Genomic DNA, 25,928 nt, shown 5'->3' with positions numbered 1-25,928 from the left:
GCTGCGCTGCCGGAGGAAGGTAAATTTAAAAGAAAAAAAAAAAGGAACGGGATCTTGGGGGGGAGAAGAGGGCGGGCAGTTCCTACATGGGAGCGGGAGGGCAGGGGAGAGAGGGGAATCGCTGCCTTGGAGCCAGGCAGGGGGGGGCGCCAACTGGTAGTCTGCAGGGGGGCGCCAGAGACCCTTGGCATGGCCCTGTTTATGTTTTATATTTGGCTTTGTAGGCTCCTTAAGAAGGCGCTACGTCGTCGAAACACAGCTGTGTCGAGTCGACCTGTTATAATAAACATTATACTTTTTTCAAATATACGTCTCCCTTATTGATTGGAAAGAGCCTACCTTCCCCCACTCTTCTCTTTTTTTCTATCCAGTCTGCCCATCCATGCCATCTACTTTCTCTCTCTCTTTAATTCCCTTAGAGATCCTATGTACTTCTCCCTAGCTTTCTTGAATTCAGATAGTCTTCATCTCATTCCATAAATTTACCAACCTTTCTGTGAAGAAGTATTTCCTCAGATTACTCCTGAGCCTGTCCCCTTTCATCTTCATCCTATGCCCCTCATTCCAGAGCTTCCTTTTAACTGAAAGAGACTCGCGTCCTGTGCATTTATACCATGCAGGTATTTTAATGTCTCTATCATATCCCCTCTCCTGCCTTTCCTCCAAATATACACATTGAGGGGCTCTTTTACTAAGCTGCGTAAGCATTTATGCGCGTCCAACACGCGCCAAAATGGAGTTACCGCATGGCTCTTGTAGTAATTTCATTTTTGGGGCGCATCTGATACTTGCGTCCGAAAAATAATTATTTTTGGAAGCGTGTATCGGACACGCGCCAAGTGGCATTTGACGCGTGTAGGTCATTACCACCCGGTTACCACGTGAGTCTTTACTGCTAGTTCAATGGCTGGTGGTAAGGTCGCAGACCCAAAATGGACACGCAGCAATTTTGATTTTGCTGCACGTCCATTTTCAGCAAAAGTTTTAAAAAGGCCTTTTTTACAGGCGCACTGAAAAATGGATCAGCGTGCGCCCAAAACTCACGCCTACACTACCGCAAGCCATTTTTCAGTGCACCTTTAGTAAAAGGACCCCTGAGATCTTTAAGTCTGTTCCCATATCCTTTATGACAAAGACCACTGACCATTTTAGTAACCACCCTCTGGACTGATTCCGTCCTATTGATATCTTTTTAAAGGTTCAGTCTCGAGAATGTACACAGTGCTCTAAATGAGGTCTCACCAGATACTTATATAGATACAGTATTTCACTGATTTATAGTTTAGTATCTTTTCATTATTTATTATTTTATTTGATTTTGCTGCTGTTGATTTTTATCGTATACCTTTTTACGTTTTTTGTTCGAGTATATTAAATTAATAAATGGAATGAAATTTTCACTTAATTGGTTAATGCAATTTCACCATACCTGTCTTTAATGATTAAATACTTCATAGGATCAGTAGAATTTCTTGTTGGGGTTGCATAGCAATTCTTCAGTACCAAGACAAACTGAGAGGTATCTCCCACCTCCAGGACAGCTCCGACATACAGGATGGCCGTTGTCGACAGCACCACTTCAGATCCTTCATATGGGGAAATATAATTCTGATCCTTGTAGAGAGCCATTCTTGCTATGAATTGCCCAGTGCCACCAACAGAAATGTTAACTGTACTGGAATATAAAAGAAACCTTATATTTATTTGATGTTCATATAAAAGAAGTCTCTTGCTTTCACTGATACTCTTTAAAAATATATCTCAATGATAAGTTATCTCAATAAGTTATGATACCGTGATTTTTTCAGCTGTCTTTAGCACTATACATAGCAGACATAATATTAAATCAATGTGTTCTGTGTAGATGCACCTTGTTACATGGCATTTTTATGCTAATAACGAAACAATACCCATGCAAAAATCTTCTAATGGAAGGGCAGGAATGGGACCAAAAGGAACGAAGACCTTCACATCTCCTCATGATCAACAAGGTGCCAATACACAAAGCTGACGGTGCTAGGAACATCCGATTTTGACCGGTTCAATCCAGTTTGGCATGCATGACATTCAGCAAGTAACGCACAAAGGGCTTCTACGTGGTTTTTACTGTTCATGGTAGCAGCAGAAGCGGAGCCAGGTTGACGGCGCGGGGGGGAGCGAAAGTGGCGCAAGAGCAGACTTCCGCCGGCGCACATTTTCAATGCAACACTGGCAGAACTCCGTTTGGAGAAGCAACCGCTCCCCTGGGGCCCCCCCCCCTCCCCAGCTACACCACTGGTTAGCAGCCAACGAGAATCGTATGCAAATATTGAGATGATTAGTATTAAAATTAACATTTCGAGTGATGCACAGCCGTTTCCGAGTGATGCAGAGAAAGTAGTGCCCTACCTTTAGTGAGCAAATTTTATGGAGGTCTGGAGCTGTCAAAGCATGACAGAAGCTTCTCTGTAAGAACAGTCTGCTGTCATATTTAAATAGTATTTGCGATATCGCGTTAATGCAATCATCTGGGTCCCCACTCACGGAACAGACAGGAGCAGCGCAGGAGAGAACAGAACAAGGGAGCAAACAGAAAGGTTCAGGGGCAGCAGCCTAGTGTGGGGGAGCAGGACTGCGGTGCCGCAGCAGCCCTGGTGGAAAGGGGCGAACGGCAGCCCACTCCTGCCCTGGGCCCGGCTGTGTTTCTCGGCGGCCCTGGTAACAAGGCAAGACAAACCAGAGCAGACCCCTGGGATGTGACTGAAAGAAGAAAGAAAACAAATCAAATAAGATAATTAAGTTAAAACAAATGTCTGAAGCAGTGAGGTTTTAACCTTTCTTCTAAGCATCATATATGAGTCAGAAGAAAAGAATATCTGAGCAAGCTCTTTCCAATGCTGAGCAGCTTGGAACGCTAAGGTGAATTTTAGCTTCCTCAGTCTCTTTCTACCCTTAGGCGAAGGAAAAGAAAACTAATGATTGCAAATTGTCCTCCTAGATCTAACAGAAGCTACGTGCCCCGGGTGATAATTCTAATTTTTACGTACATCCAAAATATGCGGCAGAAAATATTTTTAATCTTCTACTGTATGGTGCTAACCGGGCAGTAATCGGCAGTGTATGTGTGCCGACAATTACTGCCTGGTTAATACATGAGACCCTACAGCTAAGTCAGTGGGTGGCAGTAAAGTCTCAGGCCCAAAATGGACAAGTGTCAATTTTAATTTTGCTACATGTCCATTTTCAGCCAAATAAAGGGCCTTTTTATGCAGGCATGCTGAAAAATGGACCTGCGAGCGTCCAATACACTCACCTACACCAGTGCAGGCCTTTTTTCAGCATACCTTAGTAAAAGGACCCCAGATGCCTACTTTCCTGTCTTATATATATATATATATATATATAATCAGGGGTGTAGCAACGTGGGGCCACGGGGGCATGGGCCCCCGTAGATTTGGCCCTGGCCCCCCTGCTGCCAACCCTTTCGACCTCCCCAACCCCCGCCAGCCGAAGTCCTCCTCTTCGGCACGGCCGCGTTGCTGATCTGCAAGGGCAGGCTTCTGTTTCTGTGAGTCTGACGTAAATTCCATGAGGGCGAGACACAAGGAGGGAAGGAGGGCCGAAAGGAGGTGATCTGCTGCCCTGCTGCCTGCAGCGCTTTCACATGAAGGTGAGAGGCGCTGTGATTTCAATGCAGGGGGCTCAGCCCAGTCTCTCAGTGGCCCTGATCTTGTCTGCTGAGCCCACCCAAAACCCACTACACCCAACTGTGCACCATTGCAATAGCCCTTAAGGGTGAAGGGGGCACCTATAGTGGGAACAGTGGGTTTCTGGTGAGTTTTGGAGGGCTCACAGTTTCTGCCACAAGTGTAAAAGGTAGGGAGAGGTATGGGCCTGGGTCCACCTGTCCTCAGTGCACTGCACCCACCACTATACTGCTCCAGGGACCTGCATGCTGCTCCAAGGGGCCTGGCCATAATAGCTGGTGAGTACTGTTTTTATTCACATTTCTTTGGGGTGGGAGGGGTTCAATGACCGCTGGGGGAGTAAGGGAGGGGGGTCATCCCCGATTCCCTCCAGTGGTCAAAGCATTGAAGTTTTAGTCCTAGCCTGCCCAAGTGTTAGAGATGCCCTAAGCCTGCCCTAATCTCACCTCTACAGTGCCCCCAACATGCTCTCTTGTGATTTGGATGCATTGCAGATAAAATGCATAGATAAACATCTGCAAAACAGAGAAAAAATCCATTCAAATGGTGCTTTATGACTCTTTTTGGGCATTTTTCTCTTTCAAAAATAAGCCCCATAGTGTAGTTTTGAGGAGATGATATTTCAAATGTCTTAAATACACTGCCGAGAACTGTATTACACGTATAGCATCAGCATTCAATGTATATTCAGCTCAAATGTTTATTTGTATTTAGTGTTTACAAAAATGCAGTCGCTACTGGGTCTGAATATTGACCCAAAAGTTTTAAACCTTTTCTGAAAACCCAAAAGACTCCAATTTTAACTTAACTAGCGGGTATTTCATCAAACTACTCCAGCAATAGATATTACCCTCACATGGATGAAACATCTTTGCTGTGTATCACAGGGTCCTAGAATATATCAGGAGATATCGTGAGAGGCAGGGCATTGTCCAGAGGAAAGGGAGAATCCAACTGGCAGCTGGAAGGTAACCAGGATAGGATCATGCGTGTAGATACAGGCCGGGCCTGAGCAGTGCTTGCTGATGCTTTCCAAGTGACTGAGCAGATAACCCTGAGTGAGTGTGATGGGTGTAGTGAGTGGCTATAGTGATATTACATGGCCACTGATATTACTCGGAATTTCCAGCCTGAGGGGCCCTTTTTAATAAGCCGCATAAGCGTCTGCGCATGCCCAATGCGTGCCAAACTGGAATTACCACTCAGCTACCGCGTGGCTCTTGTGGTAATTTCATTTTTAGCGTGAGTCCAATACACGTGTCTGAAAAATCATTTTTTTGGACGCACTTATCAGACACACACCAAGTTGCATTTGATGCGCATAGGTCATTACCGCCCGGTTACCGAGTGAGATTTTACGCTAGGTTAATGGATGGCAGTGAGGTCTCAGACCCAAAACGGACGCATGGCAATTTTCATTTTGCCACACGTCCATTTTTGGAAAAATTTTTTAAAAAGCATTGTTTTACAGGTACACTGAAAAATGATTCTGCGCATGCCTAAAACACACATCTACAGTACCGCAGGCCACTTTTCAGCGCGCCTTTGTGAAAGGGCCCCTAAGAGAATTTTAGAACGGAGGTAGGGACTATTGGTTAGCAGTTTTCGACAAGACCAGTGAAACTTCCTCCCTGCATTCTGGAAAGCACCATCCTTGTAAAAGTGCATACCTCATCATTGGTCTCAGAGCAGTCTCAAGACTGAGTTTCATATCCAGCGGATAAGTGCAAGAGAAGCTAATTTTCACTTCCTTATCTCGAACTATGAAGGTATCCACTCTTGGTGGCAAATAAGCAATATTGGTATACGTAACATGTGTTTGATTTTTCTGTGGAATAGAAAGAAAGAGTTTTAATCCATCCTTGCACTCAGTAAATCTGGATTTAAAAAAATAATAATTATAGCAGTCACTTATTAGAAGTAACCTGCACATTTCTTCAGAAGATGAGCTAAACTTACATAAATAAATAAATAAATAAATAAGGGATCCTTTTCCTAAGCCATAGTAAAAAAAAAGTGGCCTTAGCCCACCTTTGAGAAGGTTTTTCCCTCTTACTGAGGCCATTTTTTTAAACAATTTAAATATTACAATTACCGTATTTTTCGGACTATAAGACGCACTTTTTTCCCCCAAAATTTGGGAGGAAAATGGGGGGTGCGTCTTATAGTCCGAAGGTAGCGTTTTTTGACCTCCGTTCCGTACTTACAGGATTCCATGTTCCCTGGTGGTCTAGTGACGTCGGGGCAGGAAAGAGCCCCCTCTTTCCTGCCCATCGCGCTGCTCTCCGTGCTTCTCAATGCTTTCCGACGGTCTCGGCGAGATTCAAAATGGCCGCCGAGAATCTCGGCGGCCATTTTGAATATCGCCGAGACCGTCGGAAAGCATTGAGAAGCACGGAGAGCAGCGCGATGGGCAGGAAAGAGGGGGCTCTTTCCTGCCCCGACGTCACTAGACCACCAGGGAACACGGAATCCTGAAAGTACGGGACGGAGGTCCAAAACCCGGACAAGACGCACCGGAGCACCTAGGTTTTAGAGGAGGGAAAGAGGAAAATTTTTTTTTTCCTATTTCCCTCCTCTAAAACCTAGGTGCGTCTTATGGTCCGGTGCGTCTTATAGTCCGAAAAATACGGTACTTCAAAACATATTCATCATTAGAAAAAAAGAAAAAAATGGATAGGAAATATACCCAAATCGAATAACAAATCCTAAATAACAGTACACAAAATAGATCTAGGATAAGAAATAAACACCAAGAATTAATTCCACAAAGCTGTGGCAAAAGGGGGCCTGTGCTAGCGTCCGTGTCTGTTTTTGACGCGCGCCGAGGCCCCCTTTTACCGCGGCGGGTAAAAGGCAGGTTTCCGTTTTCTTAAAGAAATGGCTGCCATTTCGTGGGGAGCACTACCCCCACCCAAGGAAGTGGTGGTAAGGGCTCCTGCGCTAATCCGGCGGTATCTGGGCAGCATATGGCACTGCCCGATTACTATAATGTGACAAAGAGAGGGAACCAAGTACAGAAAAAGACCAAGCAGAAAAAAACAGCACAAAAGGCCTTTAAAAACAAAAGGCAACACAGTTCTTTCATTAAAAAATCCTTTAATAGTGAACTTTGATTGAAGAAAGACCCGACACGATTACTGCCAGGTACACACCGGCGCTACAAAAATTGAAATATTTTTGCAGTGCCTTAAATGGCACGTGCTGGGGGAGGGAACTACCGCTGGGCTGCTGCAGTAGCCAAGTGGTACTTTCCTTTTAAGCCCACGTTGGGCTTACCGCTGCTTCTTAAAAGGGCCCCTAACAGTTGTAACCAAAACCTTAGGAAAACTATACAGTAATCTAACTTTCCTCCTTTGCAACTATAAATTCCAAAAGCTGTTTAGGGTCAAAGAAATTATATGTTACACCATTTTTAACTATCACACATACACAAGGAGGGGTCATTTTTACTGCAGCAGTAAAAATTGCCTTTTTCTATTTTTTGTGTTGCCATTAGCACATAGACATTAAAAAAATGAGTGCGTGGGCAGTTACTGTCTGTCACCCATTTTGTAGTGCTCACGAGTTATTCCTGCACTAATCACTCAACATGCCGTAACATAGCTGTGCTATTTAAACCATAAAGTCATAATTGAGTCCAGATGGGATCTGCATTGGTCACTGTTGAGCATATACGGACAAGATCAGAATAACTTACAACTGACTCTGTGCCACATTGTCTTTCCTGAATAGAAGTCACCAAGGAGAACAAATTTGTGTAATTTCTTTCCTCAAAGCCAACACAGGAGCTGTCTCTGAGATGGATGCTCTTGGGATTCAGTGCCAGGTTTTCCAGCTGGCACATAGGAAACGACACTTTCAATTCATTATTGCCACACTTCAGGGCTGGACGGAGATTTTCCACATCTAAAAAAATGTATCAGGAAAAATGTTTTCATCTATACGTGCCATTTCAAGTAGTGATTGTAAGGTTCAAGGTTTAATGTTGTTTGATATACTGCCTATATCCAAAATAGAGTCTTAGGGGGTCCTTGTACAAAGGTGTGCTGAAAAATGGCTTGCATTAGTGTAGGTGTGGGTTTTGGGCATGCGCCAAACCATTTTTTAGTGCACCTGTAAAAAAGGCCTCTTTTTTTGTCAAAAATGGATGTGCGGCAAAGTCAAAATTGCCATGTCTCCATTTTGAGTCTGAGACCTTACCGCCAGCCATAGACCTAGCGGTAAAGAATCTAGGCAGTAATGACCTACACGCATCAAATGCCACTTGGCGCGCATCCATTATGCACGCCAGAAAATAAAAATTATTTTCAGATGCGCGTAGCAGACGTGCACCAAAATTGAAATTACTGCAAGGGCCATGCGGTAACCGGGCGGTAACTCCAATTTGGCGCACGTTTGGCGCGCGTAGGCACCTAAGCAGCTTAGTAAAAGGGATCCTTAAGTAGTTTGCATCATTTTTTTAAAAGAAACAAAAATGGGGTAGAGAGGGAATGAGGTCAAAGCAAGACACCACCAGGACTAAATACAAGAGGAATGGACAAAGAGGAAGGATACAGTAATTACGCAGGGGGGAAAGTAGGGAAGAGAAAGACATCGGGGCAGGAAAAATGCCTGAACACTGTCCCCACAAGCCCTAAGAAGAGTTTACAATGTAACTATTCTGGAATAGATGAAAAGGCATCTGAAATGTAGAAAGACTTGAAATTAGAAAAGGAGGATTTCGATCTGAGGTAAAGCGGAAGATTAAACAACTGATCGGGGGCCAAGATGTTAAAGCAACACTGGTGAATGGCATCCCAGTAGACCTAACGATAGGAAAGAATGACCAATAACCATTGGTTGGAGGACCTAAGTGTTCTTAGGGGATTGTGAGGGACGAGCAGATGGATAAAAAGAGCGGGGGCTTTGTGGCACCATCTTTACCTCCTCCCTGGCTGACCATGCCACTCTTATGGCCACCCCCACAGTGGGGCAGACTAGGTCACATGACCGGGTTCTCATCTCAGGATGGAGAGACTATACATAATGGGGCTGGGTAGTGAGTGGCTCTGTCTTCCTTTGTCCATCCTACCTGTTCACACGGGCACCCCTCCATGTAGATTGATATAGCAACGATAGTGCTATTCAGTTCTGTTCTACCCAACTCATCACCCCTCAAACCCCATCAGTCCTTTAAACATGAGTCTCCTGCATTACTATGACTGAGTCATGATGCTTTTACCATAACTTCACTTTTAAAATAATCCCATTAAGTTGTCTGTTGCCCCAGGTGTCACACCTTTTGCTACAGATGTAACCCTTTCTGACCTCTCAAAAATGATAAGCAGCTTTGGAACAGACTGTTCTGGAACGTGATCACCAGACATATGTGAGAGTGAGAGTGAGATGGAAGAAGTTGTGTCACACATGAGCTGGTAGGGGGAGGCGGGGCTGGTGGTTGGGAGGCGGGGCTAGTGCGGGCAAGACTTCTACGGTCTGTGCCCTGAAAATGGCAGATACAAATCAAGGAAAGGTATACACAAAAAGTAGCAGATATGAGTTTATCTTGTTGGGCAGACTGGAAGGACACTGCAGGTCTTTTTCTGCCATCATCTACTATGTTACTATGATGCTTTATGCCTGAGTCTGAAACCTGCATGATATTCCTGGAACTGATGCATTTATTAATACACTACATACCATAGCTGCCATGATTGTTTTTGCAGTAACATCCCAAAGTTCCATTCACCAGCTTGCATTCCTCATCTGCAGTGCAGTGGCATGAACTGTCAGTATAGCTGGGATCTGTGTCATGGTATAAAGAAATGTAGTCATCGCTTTGCAAGCTACATTAAGAGACTCATAATCGAAGCAAAAAAAAGTCCAGAAAATGGCATAACCTTCAGATATACATATTTCTCACAGAAAAGCATCTAAAGCGTATAGTCAAACAAGAAAAAACCCATTCAAATCCACTAGTCGCTGAAAAGAAGACGTTATCAGAGGGGGCATTTCGTGGGCGTGACATGGGCAGTGTTACGTAATGAACGTTTTTTGGTAGCAATGGATAGCAAAATGACTTCCTGGGGGCAGAAAGGAAAACATCCGGAATTAGACCTGCTTTAAAAGCGTCTAGGGTAAGGCTAAAGCTGTCTTTGGACCCACGTGTGGTTTTGCTGAGTTGGAAAGTGGAGAAGTGGAAATTGTCGTTTTGTGAGGAATGGTGGAGAATTGCTGAGTGCTTTGTTACGTTTGTGTGTTTGCCTCTTTTTACTGTCACATTTCCTGTCTTGCCTCCTCTGTGTCTCACCTCCTCAACTCCTTTCCCACATCTTCTAGCCTCCCCACCCCCCCCCCCCCGCCCCAGCCACACCCTTCCCTTCCTCTATCTGGTTCCCCTTACCTCACTGCCCCCAAACACCCACACCTCATATTATTCCTCCCTACCTGCTTGTCTTCTGTCTCTCTTATTTGTCCTGTTTGTCCTGATTAGATTGTAAGCTCTGTCGAGCAGGGACTCTCTCTTCATGTTCAAGTGTACAGCGCTATAGAAATGATAAGTAGTAGTAGTAGTCTTTCATTGTTCCTCTGTTTGTCCACTCCTAATTTGTCACTGTGCTCTGTGCTGCAGTTGTGTGTATGCTGCGGTGGAAGAGTGAGTGCTTAGTGCTGCATCTGGGTGTCAAGACTGTTTGTTGGTGGTGGGAGAGAGAGTGTTTTGGGCAGCTGGTGTGTGTCTCACAACTGTGTTCTGGTGCTGGGTCTCACAAGGTGCAGTAGGTGGAGGTGTGCACAGTGGTATTTCTGGGGTCAGTGAGTTGCACCTGTGATGGTGAGACACCTGCACGTCAATCATGGATGTACTGAATGCTTTGGTGGCTCATGCCTCGCTGGAGGTGGATGAGATATCCAACCCGGAGGAGATATCCTTATTAGAGAGTATTCGGTCCCTGGACCTCACTGACCCAGAAATGCCTTACCAGGTTCCATTTGTGTGGTAAACCCCATTCAGCTTTGCATGTGTCCACCTATTCCTGGTGTTGAGGGAGGCCATTTTATTTATGTATTGTAATTCCCTAAAAAGTTAACACCCCCAATATTCTCAGAATTCCAGTATCTTTTAGCCTTATCCCTGTCCTGCCCCTCATGTTCAGTAGGCCCTGAGGTGGGCCCCCTCACCCTCTTCAGGGCTGTCTGCAAATTCACCAAGGGAGGGGACTGGATTCCTCCAGTAACTGTTCTTGCTCTTTCTCCCCTGCAGGCAGCTCCTGGCTGCTGCCTACACTATTCCCCTGCCCTCTGGCCTGCTGAACAGAGAGTAAACTCTAGCCTCTGCTATGGCCAAGCACACCTGCTGATTACTACCTGACTGGTTTCTCTTGTGAGGCAACAGACATGTGTATAACAGTTCCTTTCCCTCCTCGTGTATATATCCCCCATAGTTGTATACAGTTTGTTCCTTTCCCTCCCTCCAATATCGACCATTGCTGTAAATATGTAGATATGAAGCAGCTATTTGTTTGCATCTTCCTACGCCCTTAGCTATGTTGGTTGTGGGCAAGGAGGCATGCAGAACAGAGAGTAAAGTATAGTGTAGGCAGTGCCTATGCACACCTGCTGGTTGATACCAAATGGGTTGCTAGTACGAGACAACACACCTTTAGTTTGAGGAGCTCTATGCAGTCTGCCAAAAGGGTGTGGGGCCGCAGGGTGAAGGGGGTTTATCAAGCTGGTCTCCTGCTGCAAGCTGTCAGGAGCAGACAGCGAAATGCTTAGAATAGGCGAATTGTGGCCAGCATCAGTACATGTGGCACCCTACCTGGGACTAGCAATGCAAATGTCTACCTAGGATCCTTGCCAAGTGACACCTATGATAGGAACTTGGTTCCAGCCTCCAGCATGCCAGGCTTTCACCAAAGCTTATGTCACGAATCATGTATCCCCATGGCACACTGAAATTTGACTCCCTGCGAAGAGATATGATGACAGTCCACACTGAGGAACGGTTCCTCCATGTGCAGGAGGTATGCATGCATGTTTTGCTGTGGAGGGAATGTGCTGCCATTTCTGTGGATGTTTTCTTGACCCAGGGACCAGTACCACTGCTGCATGTTTTATGTAGTGTATTTCCAATTGGCAGAAAAAAAAATGTTTATCTCTGAACGTCTATGACATTTACAGTGTGTCCTCTTTCTAAACATTTTTGGTATATTTTTGAATATCAGAAAACATTTTCTTTCTTTCTTTCTTCCATTATGGACTTGCATTTTCAAATGTTTTCCAATAAATGTTTATTTCGCCATTTGAACGTCATATTGAAAATGCCCCTCCACATTTCTTTACTTCAAATAAGTAGAAATCAAGTTAATCAAACAGGCTCATATAGAATAGTCAGAAGTGAATCCTATTTACCTGTGCAATAGGTCAGGGAACAGACTGGTGTTCCATTTAATTTGTAGACGTGGTATCCACCAGGGCAAGATTTGATCTGCACAGTTGTTGACCAATGACAGCAGTTTCCTTTCCAATGGGCACAAGCAGTGCGATTAACTATGCCATCTGCATCCACTGGGTGTGCTCCCTTCAACCACACGGGGGCATGGGTATTACATGTATGTGTTGGTACACAGGACTCTAGCATGCGAGTTCCTCCACTGCCTGTGAACCTATACCATCCTTTCTTTCCATTGTCACAGTTTGAGCCAGCCCCATAAGAAGTGCTTCTCCAAAACTCATTAAGAACAGTGTGGTTGAAGCATGGATCAGAACAGAAATGTGAGCCAAAGGTTTTAATACACTCCTTTCCAAAGGCACAGGGCTCGGGTCTGCATTCATTAATTTCACAGTGATAACCATCTCCATAATAACCATTGGAGCATCTGCAAGTATAGTAGCCATTGTAATTTCTACAAATTGCTTGTGGGTGGCATTGGTTTAAGTCGGGACGTGAACACTCATCTATATCAATACATGTGTGTCCTGAGACCATTGTGTACCCAGTGCTGCATCTGCAATCATATGAGCCAATAGTGTTTACACAATAGCCCAAAGAGCAGTTGTAGGACCAGGAGTAGGCGCATTCATCAATATCAGAACAACTGAAACCATCACCGATGAAACCATCTTTACACGAGCATTCTCGGATGCCAAGGTATTCTTCACAGGTTGCATTGGTATGACACTCCGAGCAGTGGGCAGTGGCTGGTAAAATGCAAGAATGTACAGTATACTGGTCAATGTACTGCGCACAGGTTCGTAAATTAAGAAACATATCTAACACATGAAGATGCATATAGCTGATTTAAAACACTACTGTCACATTTGCACAAAAAGCTTTTGAAGAACAATATACTTGACTTACGCACTCCACAAAATCCTTATGGATAAGGTCATTGGGGATCCATGAAATTGAATGATTCTTTTCCAGGTACTATTTTAAGATTAGTTCCACAGCATCCATAAGGTAAAATAGAAGCGAGATTTCAGCAGAAAATGACCCTCAGCTTAGATTCTATGGTAATAGGCATGACGCAACAAAATACAGTGGGAACCACAAGACAAATGAGCAAATAGTCCGAAAAAAAAGCTCTTTATTGAAGGTTCACATATAGGATTAATTCATATGTAGGTCTCGACATGAGCTGTGTTTTGCACAACTGCCTTCCTCAGGAGTCCACAGAGCATAATGCGATGCTCAAATCCTACCAAGAACTACTGAGTTTAGTCAAATATAAAACCAGTAGTTGTTCATAAACGTAGCTCTGTGGACTCCTGAGGAAGGCAGTTGTACCAAAACACGACCTGTGTCAAGTCTTACGTATGAACTAATCCTATAGGTGAACCTTCAATAAAGAGATTTTTTTTTTTTGACTATGCTCGTTTGCCTGGTGGTTCCCTGTTGCTGTTTGCAGGTTGTGGGATCCTTTTGTTTTGTTTTTTTCTTTTGTGTTGTGGAACAGACATGAAGCCCCATTTTGTATGAGCCATCCAGGACATTTTCAATTTCCAAGGCATTTTAGAAAACTCTCACTGACGAGGATCACTTGGGGTTCTGCACACATAAATGATGACATTTACATGCCTAAGTGATGCTTTTGCAATGCAACTCCCTAATTCGATATAGTGTACCACAACTCAGGTGTCAATTAGGTCCCTAACTTTAGGTACTCATAAAAAAGTTAGGTGCCTAAATGGGGGTAATTGGAAGTTAACGTGCAAAGTGGTCATGCATGTCGGCGGGTCACACACTTAGTCGCCAAACTTATACCACTTGATACTCAAAAGTATTTAACCATCCAGAAATAGCACCTGGCCAGTTAAATACCCTCAAGCTGGCCATCTGCCAATATTCAGCTGGAGATAACCAGCTATCTCCTGCTAAACATCCCAGTCAGTGGCTATGTCACGTGACGTCGCTGGTTACCGCTGATTTTCAGTGGCTGACCAGTTAAGTTTAGCGGCCAAATAGACCCACTTAAATAGCTGGTCTATCTTTGGCCACTGGAACCTAGCTGGTCAGCCGATGAATATCGACTTAACCGGCTATGTTTACGGCTCTCTGCAGGCTTGAGCCATAGAAATCCAAGACACGACGGGGAAGTAGGAATCCTGCTGTAAGCACCACAAGAATTGCCAAGCTTCCGAGGGCCAAAAGAAAGCACTTGGTGGGCCAAGTTCTGGCCCTCGGGCTGTAGGTTGGACAAGCCTGTTGTAGTTCTTCCCTCCTCCCCTCTCTTTTCTACTCTGTCAACCTTATTATACTATTTTGCTGTTGTCTGTAAGCCACCCAGACGGTTGGTCTGTTGGGCAGGATAGTAAGTTCTGAATAAACTTAAAACTTGAACTTGAAACTCACGCACACCCTTATAGAATAGTGTTTCGTCGCTTTGCTGTCACTTACATGCACGAGTGTATACTTACCTGCGAAAGCGCCAGTGTTCTTACATTTGTGCACACATGTGGCATGTAACACGGGCACCCAGTTAGACAATGGCCCTTTGACTGCTATACAAGGCTACAAACTGATTTCATTCCATCCAAAGATAGATGCTGATGGACATTTTGGTTACGAGCAAATCTAGTAGACTATCGAGAACAAGGATGTGCACTTACATGATGTGTTAGCCGCTGCAAAAGAGAAAAAGAAAATTTATTTATTTATTTAATTTTTGTTACATTTGTACCCCGCACTTTCCCACTCATGGCAGGCTCAATGCAGCATTTGTGCTATTTATAAATAGCACAAATTAGCATTTGTGCTATTTATCTATTTAATTATTTCAGTTTGATGGCTTATATGTTCACCATTTGTTATTAGTGTTTTACTTTGAATGTCTATTATGAAACACATTTGTACTCTGTAGCTTTTGGCTGTATAGTAATAGTTTGTTACTTGCAGATTAATAAATAAAGTTGTTTTCTTTAAAAAAAAAAAGAAAAAAAAAGAAAGCAAGTTACGGAGAAAATGGCCTAAAATCCTGTATACATAAACCACTTCAACAGAGTGTACCATAATAATTAGACTGTTTGCTGTACCTGTAAAGCCTTCAACTCGAACAGAATGTGGGCTTCCAGCTTGTATATGCAAGATCCAGATCCCCTCAAGAGGGTTTTTCACAAGAGACATAGATCCCCAAGTTTCTGACACAGTCTGTTTGACTTGCGCTTCCACACCTAGCAAAATAAGACATTGTATATCCAACTTTCTGTCTCTATGAAGACTTTATCAATAAGTGTTAACTGCTGTCAACTTTTATCTAAGGCTTTACTAATAACATTAAACTTGCATACGTCCCCATTTGTAGAATATTATATAAAGGCCCCAGAACAGTCACATGCTCATCCCAGAACAGGGCGAATGTATAACATTTAACATGGTATACTTGTTACACACAGTAAGGTTACACCAAGAGCATTTATTATGAAACACTTTATGAATCCTGTTTGTATCATCATGGATAACATAATCTAATGGACATGATCACACGATAGTGCCCATATCAATGTGGGCAGTAATAACGATATAACATGTATCACTGCAGACATAGGTAATTTATGCTGCCAATATTAATTAGATGAACCACTGGTCTGGCCTAGTATGGCTACTCTTATGTTCTTATACGCTTATGTTGTTAACCAACATTTCACTCTTTTTAGGTAGACTGAACCCTAGTAGTGCCTCAGGATGCACCACAAGGGTCAAGTGTTACCATTTTGAATGATGGCACCTGAGGCAGAAGCAGTTAGGCATCACACTCCTGCCTTTTCACTTTTTGAGGTGTTTTTTAGGCTACAATTAAGTCAAGTATACTGCTACAAAGAAGACCTCTCGTGTTGAGCACACACTATTCAAATAGCTGTGATTCATTACTGTTCACCCACGTCTTTAGTTTCTTAACTCCTATGGTAAACATATATATTCGTCAGCCGAACAAATGTTGGACAACTTTTTTTTGACAGTATTCTGTCACTTTACATGTGCTGGAACATTTACATGATCCCTGAGGCAGGCACATCGCTGAAACATGACCCATGTCGGGTCTGCAAATAAAGACAGTACCTTCACACCAACTCTTGGGGCCCATTGTGTTTTCTTCTTATTGTGCTGTTACAATACGCCCATACTATTTCTTATTATTATTACACAGACGCAGGAAATGATTACTCTGGCACAGGAAACAGATCACACTGCAATTCATACCTACCATCAGGCCCTACAACTCGTATGTTAGGAATGAAGCCATCAGTGGTTATGATTAACGCATTGTACTTTTGTGCAACCTTAAAGGATTCTGAATGAGTTCCATTGGAGTTAAAATCTCCCGAGAACAAACGTATGGAACTGTTAACCGGCCTTGAAAGAGTGAAGTCCAAGTGATTAAATACCTTTAAAAAAAAGATATTTAGTAGGTGTTTATAGTTGACAGTTTATTAACTTGATATGCTGCTTTTTCTGCATAGAAATCAGTTTGCAATTAGAATAGGAAAAAAAGGAAAAATTAAAATGAAACTTGTATATAAAATATACAAGGAAAACTAAAGGAAAAAACTGGCATAACACAATAACTCATAAGCCTAGACTGAATAAAAAAAAAATCAAGGGCCCGATATTCAGTCCATGGTGGTCAGTGGTTTGTGAGGCTGAATTAAGCACCGATACTCAATGCTGGGCCATGTCTGGGCTACAGGATTGAATATCTGGGTAAACGTGGTCACTCAGAAGTTAACCAGGCACCAGCCGATGTTTAGACCGGTGCCTGGTTAACTTGGTGGATAAAATTAGGACAGACGTTTTTGCTACCTAACTTTAAGTGCTTATTTACCCGATGAGTGGACAGAATATCACCATTAAGTGGTCAAGTGCCGGCTTAACTCAAGCTCCACCCCTGGAGCACCCTGGACAGTGCTGCAGTGGTCAGAGGCAATATTCAGTGGCACTACCCAGATGGCCAGTTAAACACTTTTCAACATCGGGCCCCACAATATTAAGAGCCAATTCATAGGTTTATTCTGAGATGATTAGATATTTGAACAAACTTAAGTGTCAATACTGTTAGATTTGATTGGCTACGTTCTTAGCTTAAAGTCTTTATTTTAGAAGCTTCTACATGTGTAGATCACATGCATATGTAAACGGGATTTCAGAAAACTGTTATTTACACATGGAGTTCCATTCCACACTGAGATTTCAAGGCAGTGTAGTCTGGACTTGGCTTGGAGGGGCCAAAAATATACATGTGTATTCCCTGAATTATGATGGGAAACACATTTATAGGAAAATATGTTCCTGATGGGCTTTGCACCAGCTTGGAGGCACACATATATTTTGTTTTAAAATGCTTACTTCTGCCAGGGTTTTATAAGTGAAATTAAAGGAGTCATTTTCCTTAAGACCCATTATTTTTTCTACCTCTAGAATAAAAAGCAATACAAACTGTGGCATCTGTAATTAATTTGCACCACTTATATGTATAGGTTTGTAAAAAGAGCAGGTGACACATGGAAGAGGCACCACTTATACTGGAAGAGGCACCCCTTACACATAAATGGGGCACCACTTACACATGGAAGGGGCACCACTTACACATGAATGGGGCACCACTTACACATGGAAGAGGAACCAATTACACATGGAAGGGGCACCACTTACACATGGATGGGGCACCACTTACACATGGATGGGGCACCACTTACACATGGAAGAGGAACCAATTACACATGGAAGGGGCACCACTTACACATGGATGGGGCACCACTTACACATGGATGAGGCACCACTTACACATGGATGGGGCACCCCTTACACATGGAAGAGGAACCAATTACACATGGAAGGGGCACCACTTACACATGGAAAGGGCACCACTTACACATGAATGGGGCACCACTTACACATGGATGGGGCACCCCTTACACATGGAAGAGGAACCAATTACACATGGAAGGGGCACCACTTACACATGAATTGGGCACCACTTACACATGGATGGGGCACCCCTTACACATGGAAGAGGAACCACTTACACATGGAAGGGGCACCACTTACACATGGATGAGGCACCACTTACACATGGAAGGGGCACCACTTACACATGGATGGGGCACCCCTTACACATGGAAGAGGAACCAATTACACATGGAAGGGGCACCACTTACACATGGAAGGGGCACCACTTACACATGGATGGGGCACCACTTACACATGGATGGGGCACCCTTTACACATGGAAGATACACCCCTTACACAAAGAAGAGGAACCAATTACACATGGATGGGGCACCACTTACACATGGATGAGGCACCACGTACACATGGAAGGTAGGAGAGACAATTATTTGTGTAGTTTTGAATAAGTACCTTTCATTTGAAAAAAAAAAACCCATACACACACACACAAAAAAAAAGCTAGTGCAAATGTGTGAATGTACATTTTCAGAAGAAAAAGAATGTGTACATTTTTTCTACATTTATTGCACAAATCCCATAGGTAAAAGAATTACTCGGGGAGTTTGTTGAAATGTAGGCAGTTTGATTGTCTATCTGACAAGGTGGAAACCCACCATGAAATCACGAGTGAATATTTCTCACAAGCTCTCAGAAAAGGACCCAACAATTTAAAGTTCCATATGGGAAACAGTGGCTTCTGGTTTCTGGCTACACTGCTATCATTAAACATAGCTAGGAAATGGCTTCAGTAGCCCTGTCAGGAAAGTTTACTTACTTTGCCCAAATCTGAAAGGCTCACTTGGAAAACGTGCCCAAAGCTACTAGCCGCAATGTCTCTATAAATCAGGAACTGCGGGTCACTTAAGTCTGAGCAAAGGCCGGTGATTAAAAAGTATACCTAAGAAAGATTAACAACTGGTTGAATTAATTGGAATTTGCTTTCATCGTATGAGAAACGTTCTTAAGTATCTGTTAAAAAAAAATCCATACCTGAGACTGTTTTGTGTTTATTAGTGAATAGACATGGTTTACTGTGCTGCTTTCATTGTAATCTTTTGCAGAAGCATCTGTCAGAACAAGTATGAAGGAATGAGGTGGAGAGGTCTCTAAGGCCAACTCAAGGCCTTGAATTGTATATTCAGGGCAGTCACCCCCTCCGCTGGCGACAAGATCGTTGAAGAAATCAGCAAACTGTTTCCTTGATGATGTATTGTAACTGGGTCCAACCGCTGTCAAGAGCAAGTTACAAGGGGTTACAGTGGCAGTGATGGATTTTAAGAGAACCTATGTAACTTTGAGGCTCATTTTCAAAAAAGAGAAAAACGTCCAAAAAGTGACATAAGTCTGCATTTGGACGTTTATCTCACAAAAATGTCCAAATCAGTATTTTCGAAACCTCTTTTTAGACGTTTTTCTCTGAGCATCAGAAGGACGTCTAAATCTCAAGGGGGCATGCCAGGGACGTGTTCAAGACGGGACTTGGGCGTTCCTAAGACTAAGACATCTTTCAGCCATAATGGAATAAAACAAAAACATCCAGGACTAAAACTTAGACGTTTTGAGCTAGACCTGTTTTTATTATGAATAAGGCACAAAAAGGTGCCCCAAATGACCACTGGAGGGAATCAGGGATGACCTCCCCTTACTGCCCCAGTGGTCACTAACCCCTTCCCACCCCCAAAATTGTGATGAAGAACATTACTTGCCAGCCTCTATGCCAGCATCAGATGTCATATTCAGGTCCATTACAGCAGCATGCAGGTCCCTGGAGTAGTTTAGTAGTAGGTGCAGTGCACTTCAGACAGGTGGACCCAGGTCCCTACCTCCCTCTATCTGTTACACTTGTGGAGGAAACTGCGAGCCCTCCAAAACTCACACTGTACCCACATATAGGTGCCCCCTTCACCCATAAGGGCTATGATAGTGGTGTACAGTTGGGGGTAGTGGGTTTGGGGTAGGTTTTGGGGGGCTCAGCTCACAAGGTAAGGGAGCAATGGTGAGATGTGTACCTGGGAGCATTTTATGAAGTCCACTGCAGTGCCCCCTAGGGTACTCTATTGCTGTCCTGGGATGTCAGGGGGACCAGTCTACTAAAAATGCTGGCTCCTACTACATCCCAACAGCTTGATTTTGGATGTTTTGCACTTGGACGTTTTTTGTTTTTTTTTGGGGGGGGGGGGGGGTTCAAAAATGGCCCCAAAACAAAAACCATCCAAATCACAAAACGTCCATAGTATTTTTGAAAACAAAAGATAGATGTCTATCTTTTTTGAAAATGACCTTCTTTCCTGTTTAGAATTTGGATATTTTGTGCAAAACGTCCACATTCTGATTTAGATGTTCTATTGAAAATGCCCCTCCAAGTAACTCTATGAGCTTTCAAAATGAGCCTCCAGGGGAGAATTCCCCTTAACTCATCTGGTGAAAAGTAAATACCCAATAGTGAAGCTCTGAAATCCTGGAAATGTTTTGGTCAATAAATAGCAATAAATATAGTAAACGAAGGCCCTGCTTTCTTTGGAGGCTTTATATGGAATCAGGTACCAAGCATTCATAGCTAGGCCATCTTCCTGAGAGGTGATGACATGCATATATTTGAAATAATTAGGGCAAAACTGTTGTGATGAAAAGTGCTACATAAATGTAAGTTATTATCATTGCTAATCAGGAGGAACTGATTCAAACTTTTATTTCAGCACATTTTTTATTTTATTACATTTGTACCCCATGCTTTCCCACTCATGGCAGGCTCAATGCAGCAGGCAATGGAGGGTTAAGTGACTTGCCCAGCGTCACAAGGAGCTGCCTGTGCTGGGAATTGAACTCAGTTCCCCAGGACCAAAGTCCACCACCCTAACCACTAGGCTACTCCTCCAATCTATTTTACCCCCCCAAATCATATCCATATCAAATATACGCTGATACTCTCTTGAATTAAGTCTTGTGAAATGGGTCTGTATAGGTGGTCCATATGGGTCATAAATCATTAATTACTCAAAATAAAGTGAATTAACAGCAGTGTCTGACATCTTCCCTTTGGACTCTACTGCAGGAACTTTTTTCTCTCCCATTTTTGCATAACCTGTTAGGACACAGCACAAACTTCTCATTTGCTGCATCGTTGCTAGACTCTGTTACAATTAAATGGCAAATCTATCAATGTTTTGCAAACGTGAATTTGGTGTTCTCCTTTTGAGTATACTTGAAAGATTTCACTGATAAATCTATAACATTTTTGGCAGTGGACAAAACTAATTAATCCACCTCACATCACAGCAGGAATTCCATGCCCAGCTAAAAACATGTCTTTTTCTTACTTGTGTTTCAAGCTATTTAGCTAAAAGTATCTTCATGTATTCTGCAGAGGGGGGGGGGGGGGGGGGGGGGGGGGGGGGGGAGAGCTTATTATTGTAAGCAATTTATCTGTTTTCAACTGATTAAGGATTCCAAGTTGTTTACTCTCAAAAGCATCAATCATATCTCTAATTCCACCTCAATTTGTATTCCTCTAGGTAGACTCTGGCTGTCTTTTATCACAAATACGGAAATACAGTCAGTGATAAAAAGTCTCTCAACATGCAATTTCCCTTTAAATAAATGTCCTTCCTATTTATTTCTAGATGCCCCTATGCAAATTATATCTTATTTTATTAACCTTACTTTAAGCTTGAACTAGTTTTCACCTTTAATAAGGGACATTGTCTTAACTCTTATTTCCCAAAGCAGAAGGTTTAGATTTAACACAAACTGCCAGCTTTAGGCTCATTGCCAACATTCCTTTCATGACCAAGGGCACTGTTTACTGAGGTACGCTAGCACGTCTACAGAACGGCTTAGTAAACAGGGCCCCAAGATAATTGAATTCTTAGTTGACTTTTAATTGACTGAGTATACTGAGTGCCGTGGAGGGGCATAATCGAACGGCGCCGGCCAAATTGATGGGTGGCCATCTTTGGGGCCGGCTCCGTGAAGGGGCGGAGTCAAGCATATTTTCAAAATACGCTTGGCGCCGGCCAAATCGCTCGCCGGGGTTGGATGAGATGGCCGACTCTGATTTTCAGCCATAATGAAAACTGGAGCTGGCCATCTCAAATCTGGCAAAATGTAAGGCATTTGGGCGTGGGAGGAGCCAGCATTTGTAGTGCACTGGCCCCCCTGACATGCCAGGACACCAACCGAGCACCCTAGGGGGCACTTTAAAAAAATTAATTAAAAAAACACAATTAGCTTCCAGGTGCATAGCACCCTTCCCTTGTGTGCTGAGCCCCCCAACCCCCCCCCAAAACCCACTGCCCACAACTCTACACTATTACCATAGCCCTAAGGGGTGAAGGGGGGCACCTACATGTGGGTACAGTGGGATTTGGGGGGCTCCCATTTACCAGCACAAGTGTAACAGGTAGGGGGGGCTGGGTCCACCTGCCTCGAGTGCACTGCACCCACTACAAACTGCTCCATGGACCTGCATACTGCTGTCAGGGAGCTGGGTATGACATTTGAGGTTGGCATACAGGCTGGCAAAAAATGTCTGGTTTTTTTTTTATGTGTGTGGGAGGGGGGTGGTGACCACTAGGGGAGTAAGGGGAGGTCATTCCCGCTTCCCTCCGGTGGTCATCTGGTCAGTTGGGGCACTTTTTTGGGACTTGGACCTAAAAAAAAAGGGTCCAAATAAAACGGACCAAATTCTCCTGACGGCCGGCTTTCTTTTCTCCATTATCGGGCGAAGCCGGCCATCTCAATGCACACTCCCGTCCCGCCTTCGCTAACATGCCAACACGCCCCCCTTTCAACTTTCGCCGGGCCCGTGACGGAATGCAGTTGAAGCCGCCCAAAATCGACTTTCCATTATGCCGATTTGGGCGGATTCAGGAGATCGCCGCCCATCTCCCGATTTGTGTCGGAAGATGGGCGGTGATCACTTTCGAAAATGAGCTGAATAATTTACTATTGAATTCACAATATGGTTTTAAATGCTTTCATAGCACATACGACTTGCTAATTTGCTTAACATCAATGGTCAGGAATAAGTTGTACTGATACAGTAGACCAAGACCCACTGGATAGTTTTTCTAACAGTTTGGCCTTGCTGGTCCTGTGCTTGATTGGTTCATGGGTTTTTTTGAAGAACAGGCAATACCAGGTACTTAAAGAAAGCTCAGCCTCCAAATTTGGAGTCACCCTTGTGGTGTCCCTTAGGGGTTGCCTATTTCATCACTGTTATATAATCTTTCTATGATCTCTCTGTCTGATGTGCTTCTAGATTTAGGGGGAGCGCTATATTCATATGCCGATAATATTTTTTGGCTCGTACCAATTGATTTGACAATAACTTGTCCTTATAGTCCAATAATTAACGGGATTAATAAGATCACGATGTGGGTTTAAAGTTGAATACTGATAAAACCAAACTGCTATGGTTTGGTTTAAAGCCAGACTTGATTCCTGACTTCCTGTTTTTTTTTAATGATAATCTTTCTCTAAAAATAGATCGGTCTTCTAGGGTACTAGAAATAATTCTAGATTCTTCCTTGAGGGCCTCTTTTACAAAGCCACGCTAGCGATTTCCGGTGCGGCAAATGAGAAGAAGCCCATTTAATTCCTACGGTCTTCCTCTCATTTGCCGCGTGGGAATCGGTAGTGCAGCTTTGTGAAAGAGGCCCTGAGTATGGAACCTCATATTAATATGCTCATTAAAAAGATGTTCTTTAAACTTAAGCAGTTACATTTGGTCCACTCTTGTTTTTATACTGACCACTTCAGTTTCAATTAGTAACCCTTTCCCATCTGGATTACTGCAACTCCTTATATCTGGGCATTTCGTCTAAACTGATTCTGAAGTTGCAGTTGATCCAGAAGACTGTTGCTAAATTAATCTTTGGTAAGGCTAAGTTTGATCATCTGATGCCTTTATTGCTCGAGTTACATTGGCTGCCTGTCACAGTTAGAATAAGTTTGCTGTCTGGTTTACCAAATTTTAACAGGATTCTCTCCAGAGTCCCTCTTTAGTTTCGGTTCAACTGATTGGTACAACCAGATATGGTCGTAATAAAGACCGCTTAATTTTGGCCTTTCCATCTGTGAAAGATATTCGACTAAAGTCCTTGTTTGATAAATCATTTTTCTTTCTTCGATGAAATTTTGGAATTCCTTGCCATATTTGGCACGTTTAAATGATGATTATTTACGTTTTTGGAGAATCGATACATCTTTTTTTTTTACTAAATTTTTTGATTTGTGATTGTTATTTTAACTGTAATTTCTTGAAGTTATGCTTTGGTTTCTGTTTTGTTACCTGCATTGTAGGGATTAGGCGGGATGTAAGTGCATATTTAACATAACAATGACGATATTAATTATATCCATTTCAATATGTTTTGAACCCACATCTCTAAATGTGAACACATATAAATCCATATTTGAAGGCTTTAAATGTGATTGGCAAATGGTAAAAGGGAAATATGTCTTAATCTGAAACTCAGTCAGGCAGTTTCAGGATTAATGTGGAAAATGGGTGGAATATAAGGGTTGCTTCTTTTTGTTGTAACTCCTCCTTCTACAAAGCTTAACAAAAATGGCAAAAAGTCAAGAGGACTAAGAAAGAAAAACATGTATAATGTAGACATAAAGGTAAAATGAGACATATATAGATTTTAAAAGGCACAGTATCTCAGGGCCGCTGAGAGGGGGAGCAAAGTTCCCTGGGCCTGGTGCCGGGGTCTCTCTCTCTCTCTCTCTCTCCTGTTCCTGATGGGACCTGGGTGATCGCTTCCCGACAGGAGCAGGAGAGAGAAAACTCCAGCACCAGGACCCCACCTTGCATTGCCTGTCTAGCAGCTGCTGGGCCCTCAGGCTGCGCACGCTCACTTTTGAGACCGAGCATGTGCGACCTAAGGAAAGCAGCCGCGGGGGCAGGCAATGCTGAGCAGAGGAAGGAGCCGCGCTGCCTGCAGCTGGTGGGGTCAGCCAAGGTACTTTGGGCAGGTGGGGTGATGACAGTTCTGGGGAGAGGCGGCAGCCATCCTGGGGAGGAGCGGCGGCCCTGCCCCGGGCCCGGCTCACTCTCTCGGCGGCCCTGCAGTATCTCATACGTGGGTCATTGAATTCCACCATGGTGTACTGCCGGACACTACAAGGAAATCGTGCTGAGACTCGGTCCAGAAGCCATTCATTGACGATCTTCAGCTGCTGCAGATCATCAGACATAGAGCCAGTTGTATCCACAAGGTATGTCAAGGATGAGGACTCTACAGACAAAAATAAGAAGCTTAGAAACAGTCCAATGATTTCAGGAACATCTCAACGTAAACCATGTTTTACTTGTCTACTGTGAGTGGCTTCCTTTATTCTAATGTCACATAACATCATTTATAGAAGTAAAATGGCAGTAGAAAAGGGGCAACCAAAAAAATTCTCCAAAACATTGATGTTAAGTTTAATGGCCCTGAAGTATATGAGCAGAATGGACATGGTCTTCCACGAAAGACATAGATCAGTGATTCCCTCTGCTTCTTCTCTTTTATTTGCTTTCTTAGCCCTGTTTACTAAGCTGTGCTAGAGGCATGTTAGCGTTTTGCACACATTAACTGTGTAGGCACACGTCCATAATATTCCCATGGGCATCTACACAGTTAGCATGTGCTAAAAACACTAGCGCATCTTAGTAGACAGGGCCCTTAATGATAAATGTTAGCAAAACCCTGTTGCTGCATCATGGTCCAGGTCGAGTCAGATTGAAGAATTATTTATTAAAGATCTCCAGCCTTTCTCGTCCACTCTGCTGTTTGTCTTCTTGTAGCAGGACAAGCCCAACATCT

The 25,928-nt window shown here is 43.4% G+C and overlaps 1 protein-coding gene across 1 annotated transcript in view; it reads right to left on the bottom strand.

Annotated features, from left to right (window-relative positions):
• The window catches only part of UMOD (uromodulin), a 35,296-nt gene extending 9,979 nt beyond the window's left edge, over positions 1–25,317 (bottom strand). Inside the window, exons 1-11 of the mRNA XM_030212067.1 lie at positions 25,203–25,317; positions 19,105–19,343; positions 18,890–19,012; positions 16,373–16,553; positions 15,204–15,341; positions 14,781–14,795; positions 12,081–12,869; positions 9,369–9,473; positions 7,387–7,595; positions 5,357–5,514; positions 1,430–1,675 (exon numbers count right to left, since the gene is read on the bottom strand). Coding sequence (XP_030067927.1) covers positions 1,430–1,675; positions 5,357–5,514; positions 7,387–7,595; positions 9,369–9,473; positions 12,081–12,869; positions 14,781–14,795; positions 15,204–15,341; positions 16,373–16,553; positions 18,890–19,012; positions 19,105–19,343; positions 25,203–25,317 — 2,318 coding nt within the window. The remainder of the gene's footprint in view (positions 1–1,429; positions 1,676–5,356; positions 5,515–7,386; positions 7,596–9,368; positions 9,474–12,080; positions 12,870–14,780; positions 14,796–15,203; positions 15,342–16,372; positions 16,554–18,889; positions 19,013–19,104; positions 19,344–25,202) is intronic.
• Positions 25,318–25,928: the final 611 nt, after the last annotated feature.

This window comes from Microcaecilia unicolor, chromosome 8, assembly GCF_901765095.1.
Source record: "Microcaecilia unicolor chromosome 8, aMicUni1.1, whole genome shotgun sequence".
NCBI classification, from domain to species: Eukaryota; Metazoa; Chordata; class Amphibia; order Gymnophiona; family Siphonopidae; genus Microcaecilia; species Microcaecilia unicolor.
Note: the sequence above shows the minus strand (reverse complement) of the source record. Positions and strands in the feature narration are given on the sequence as shown.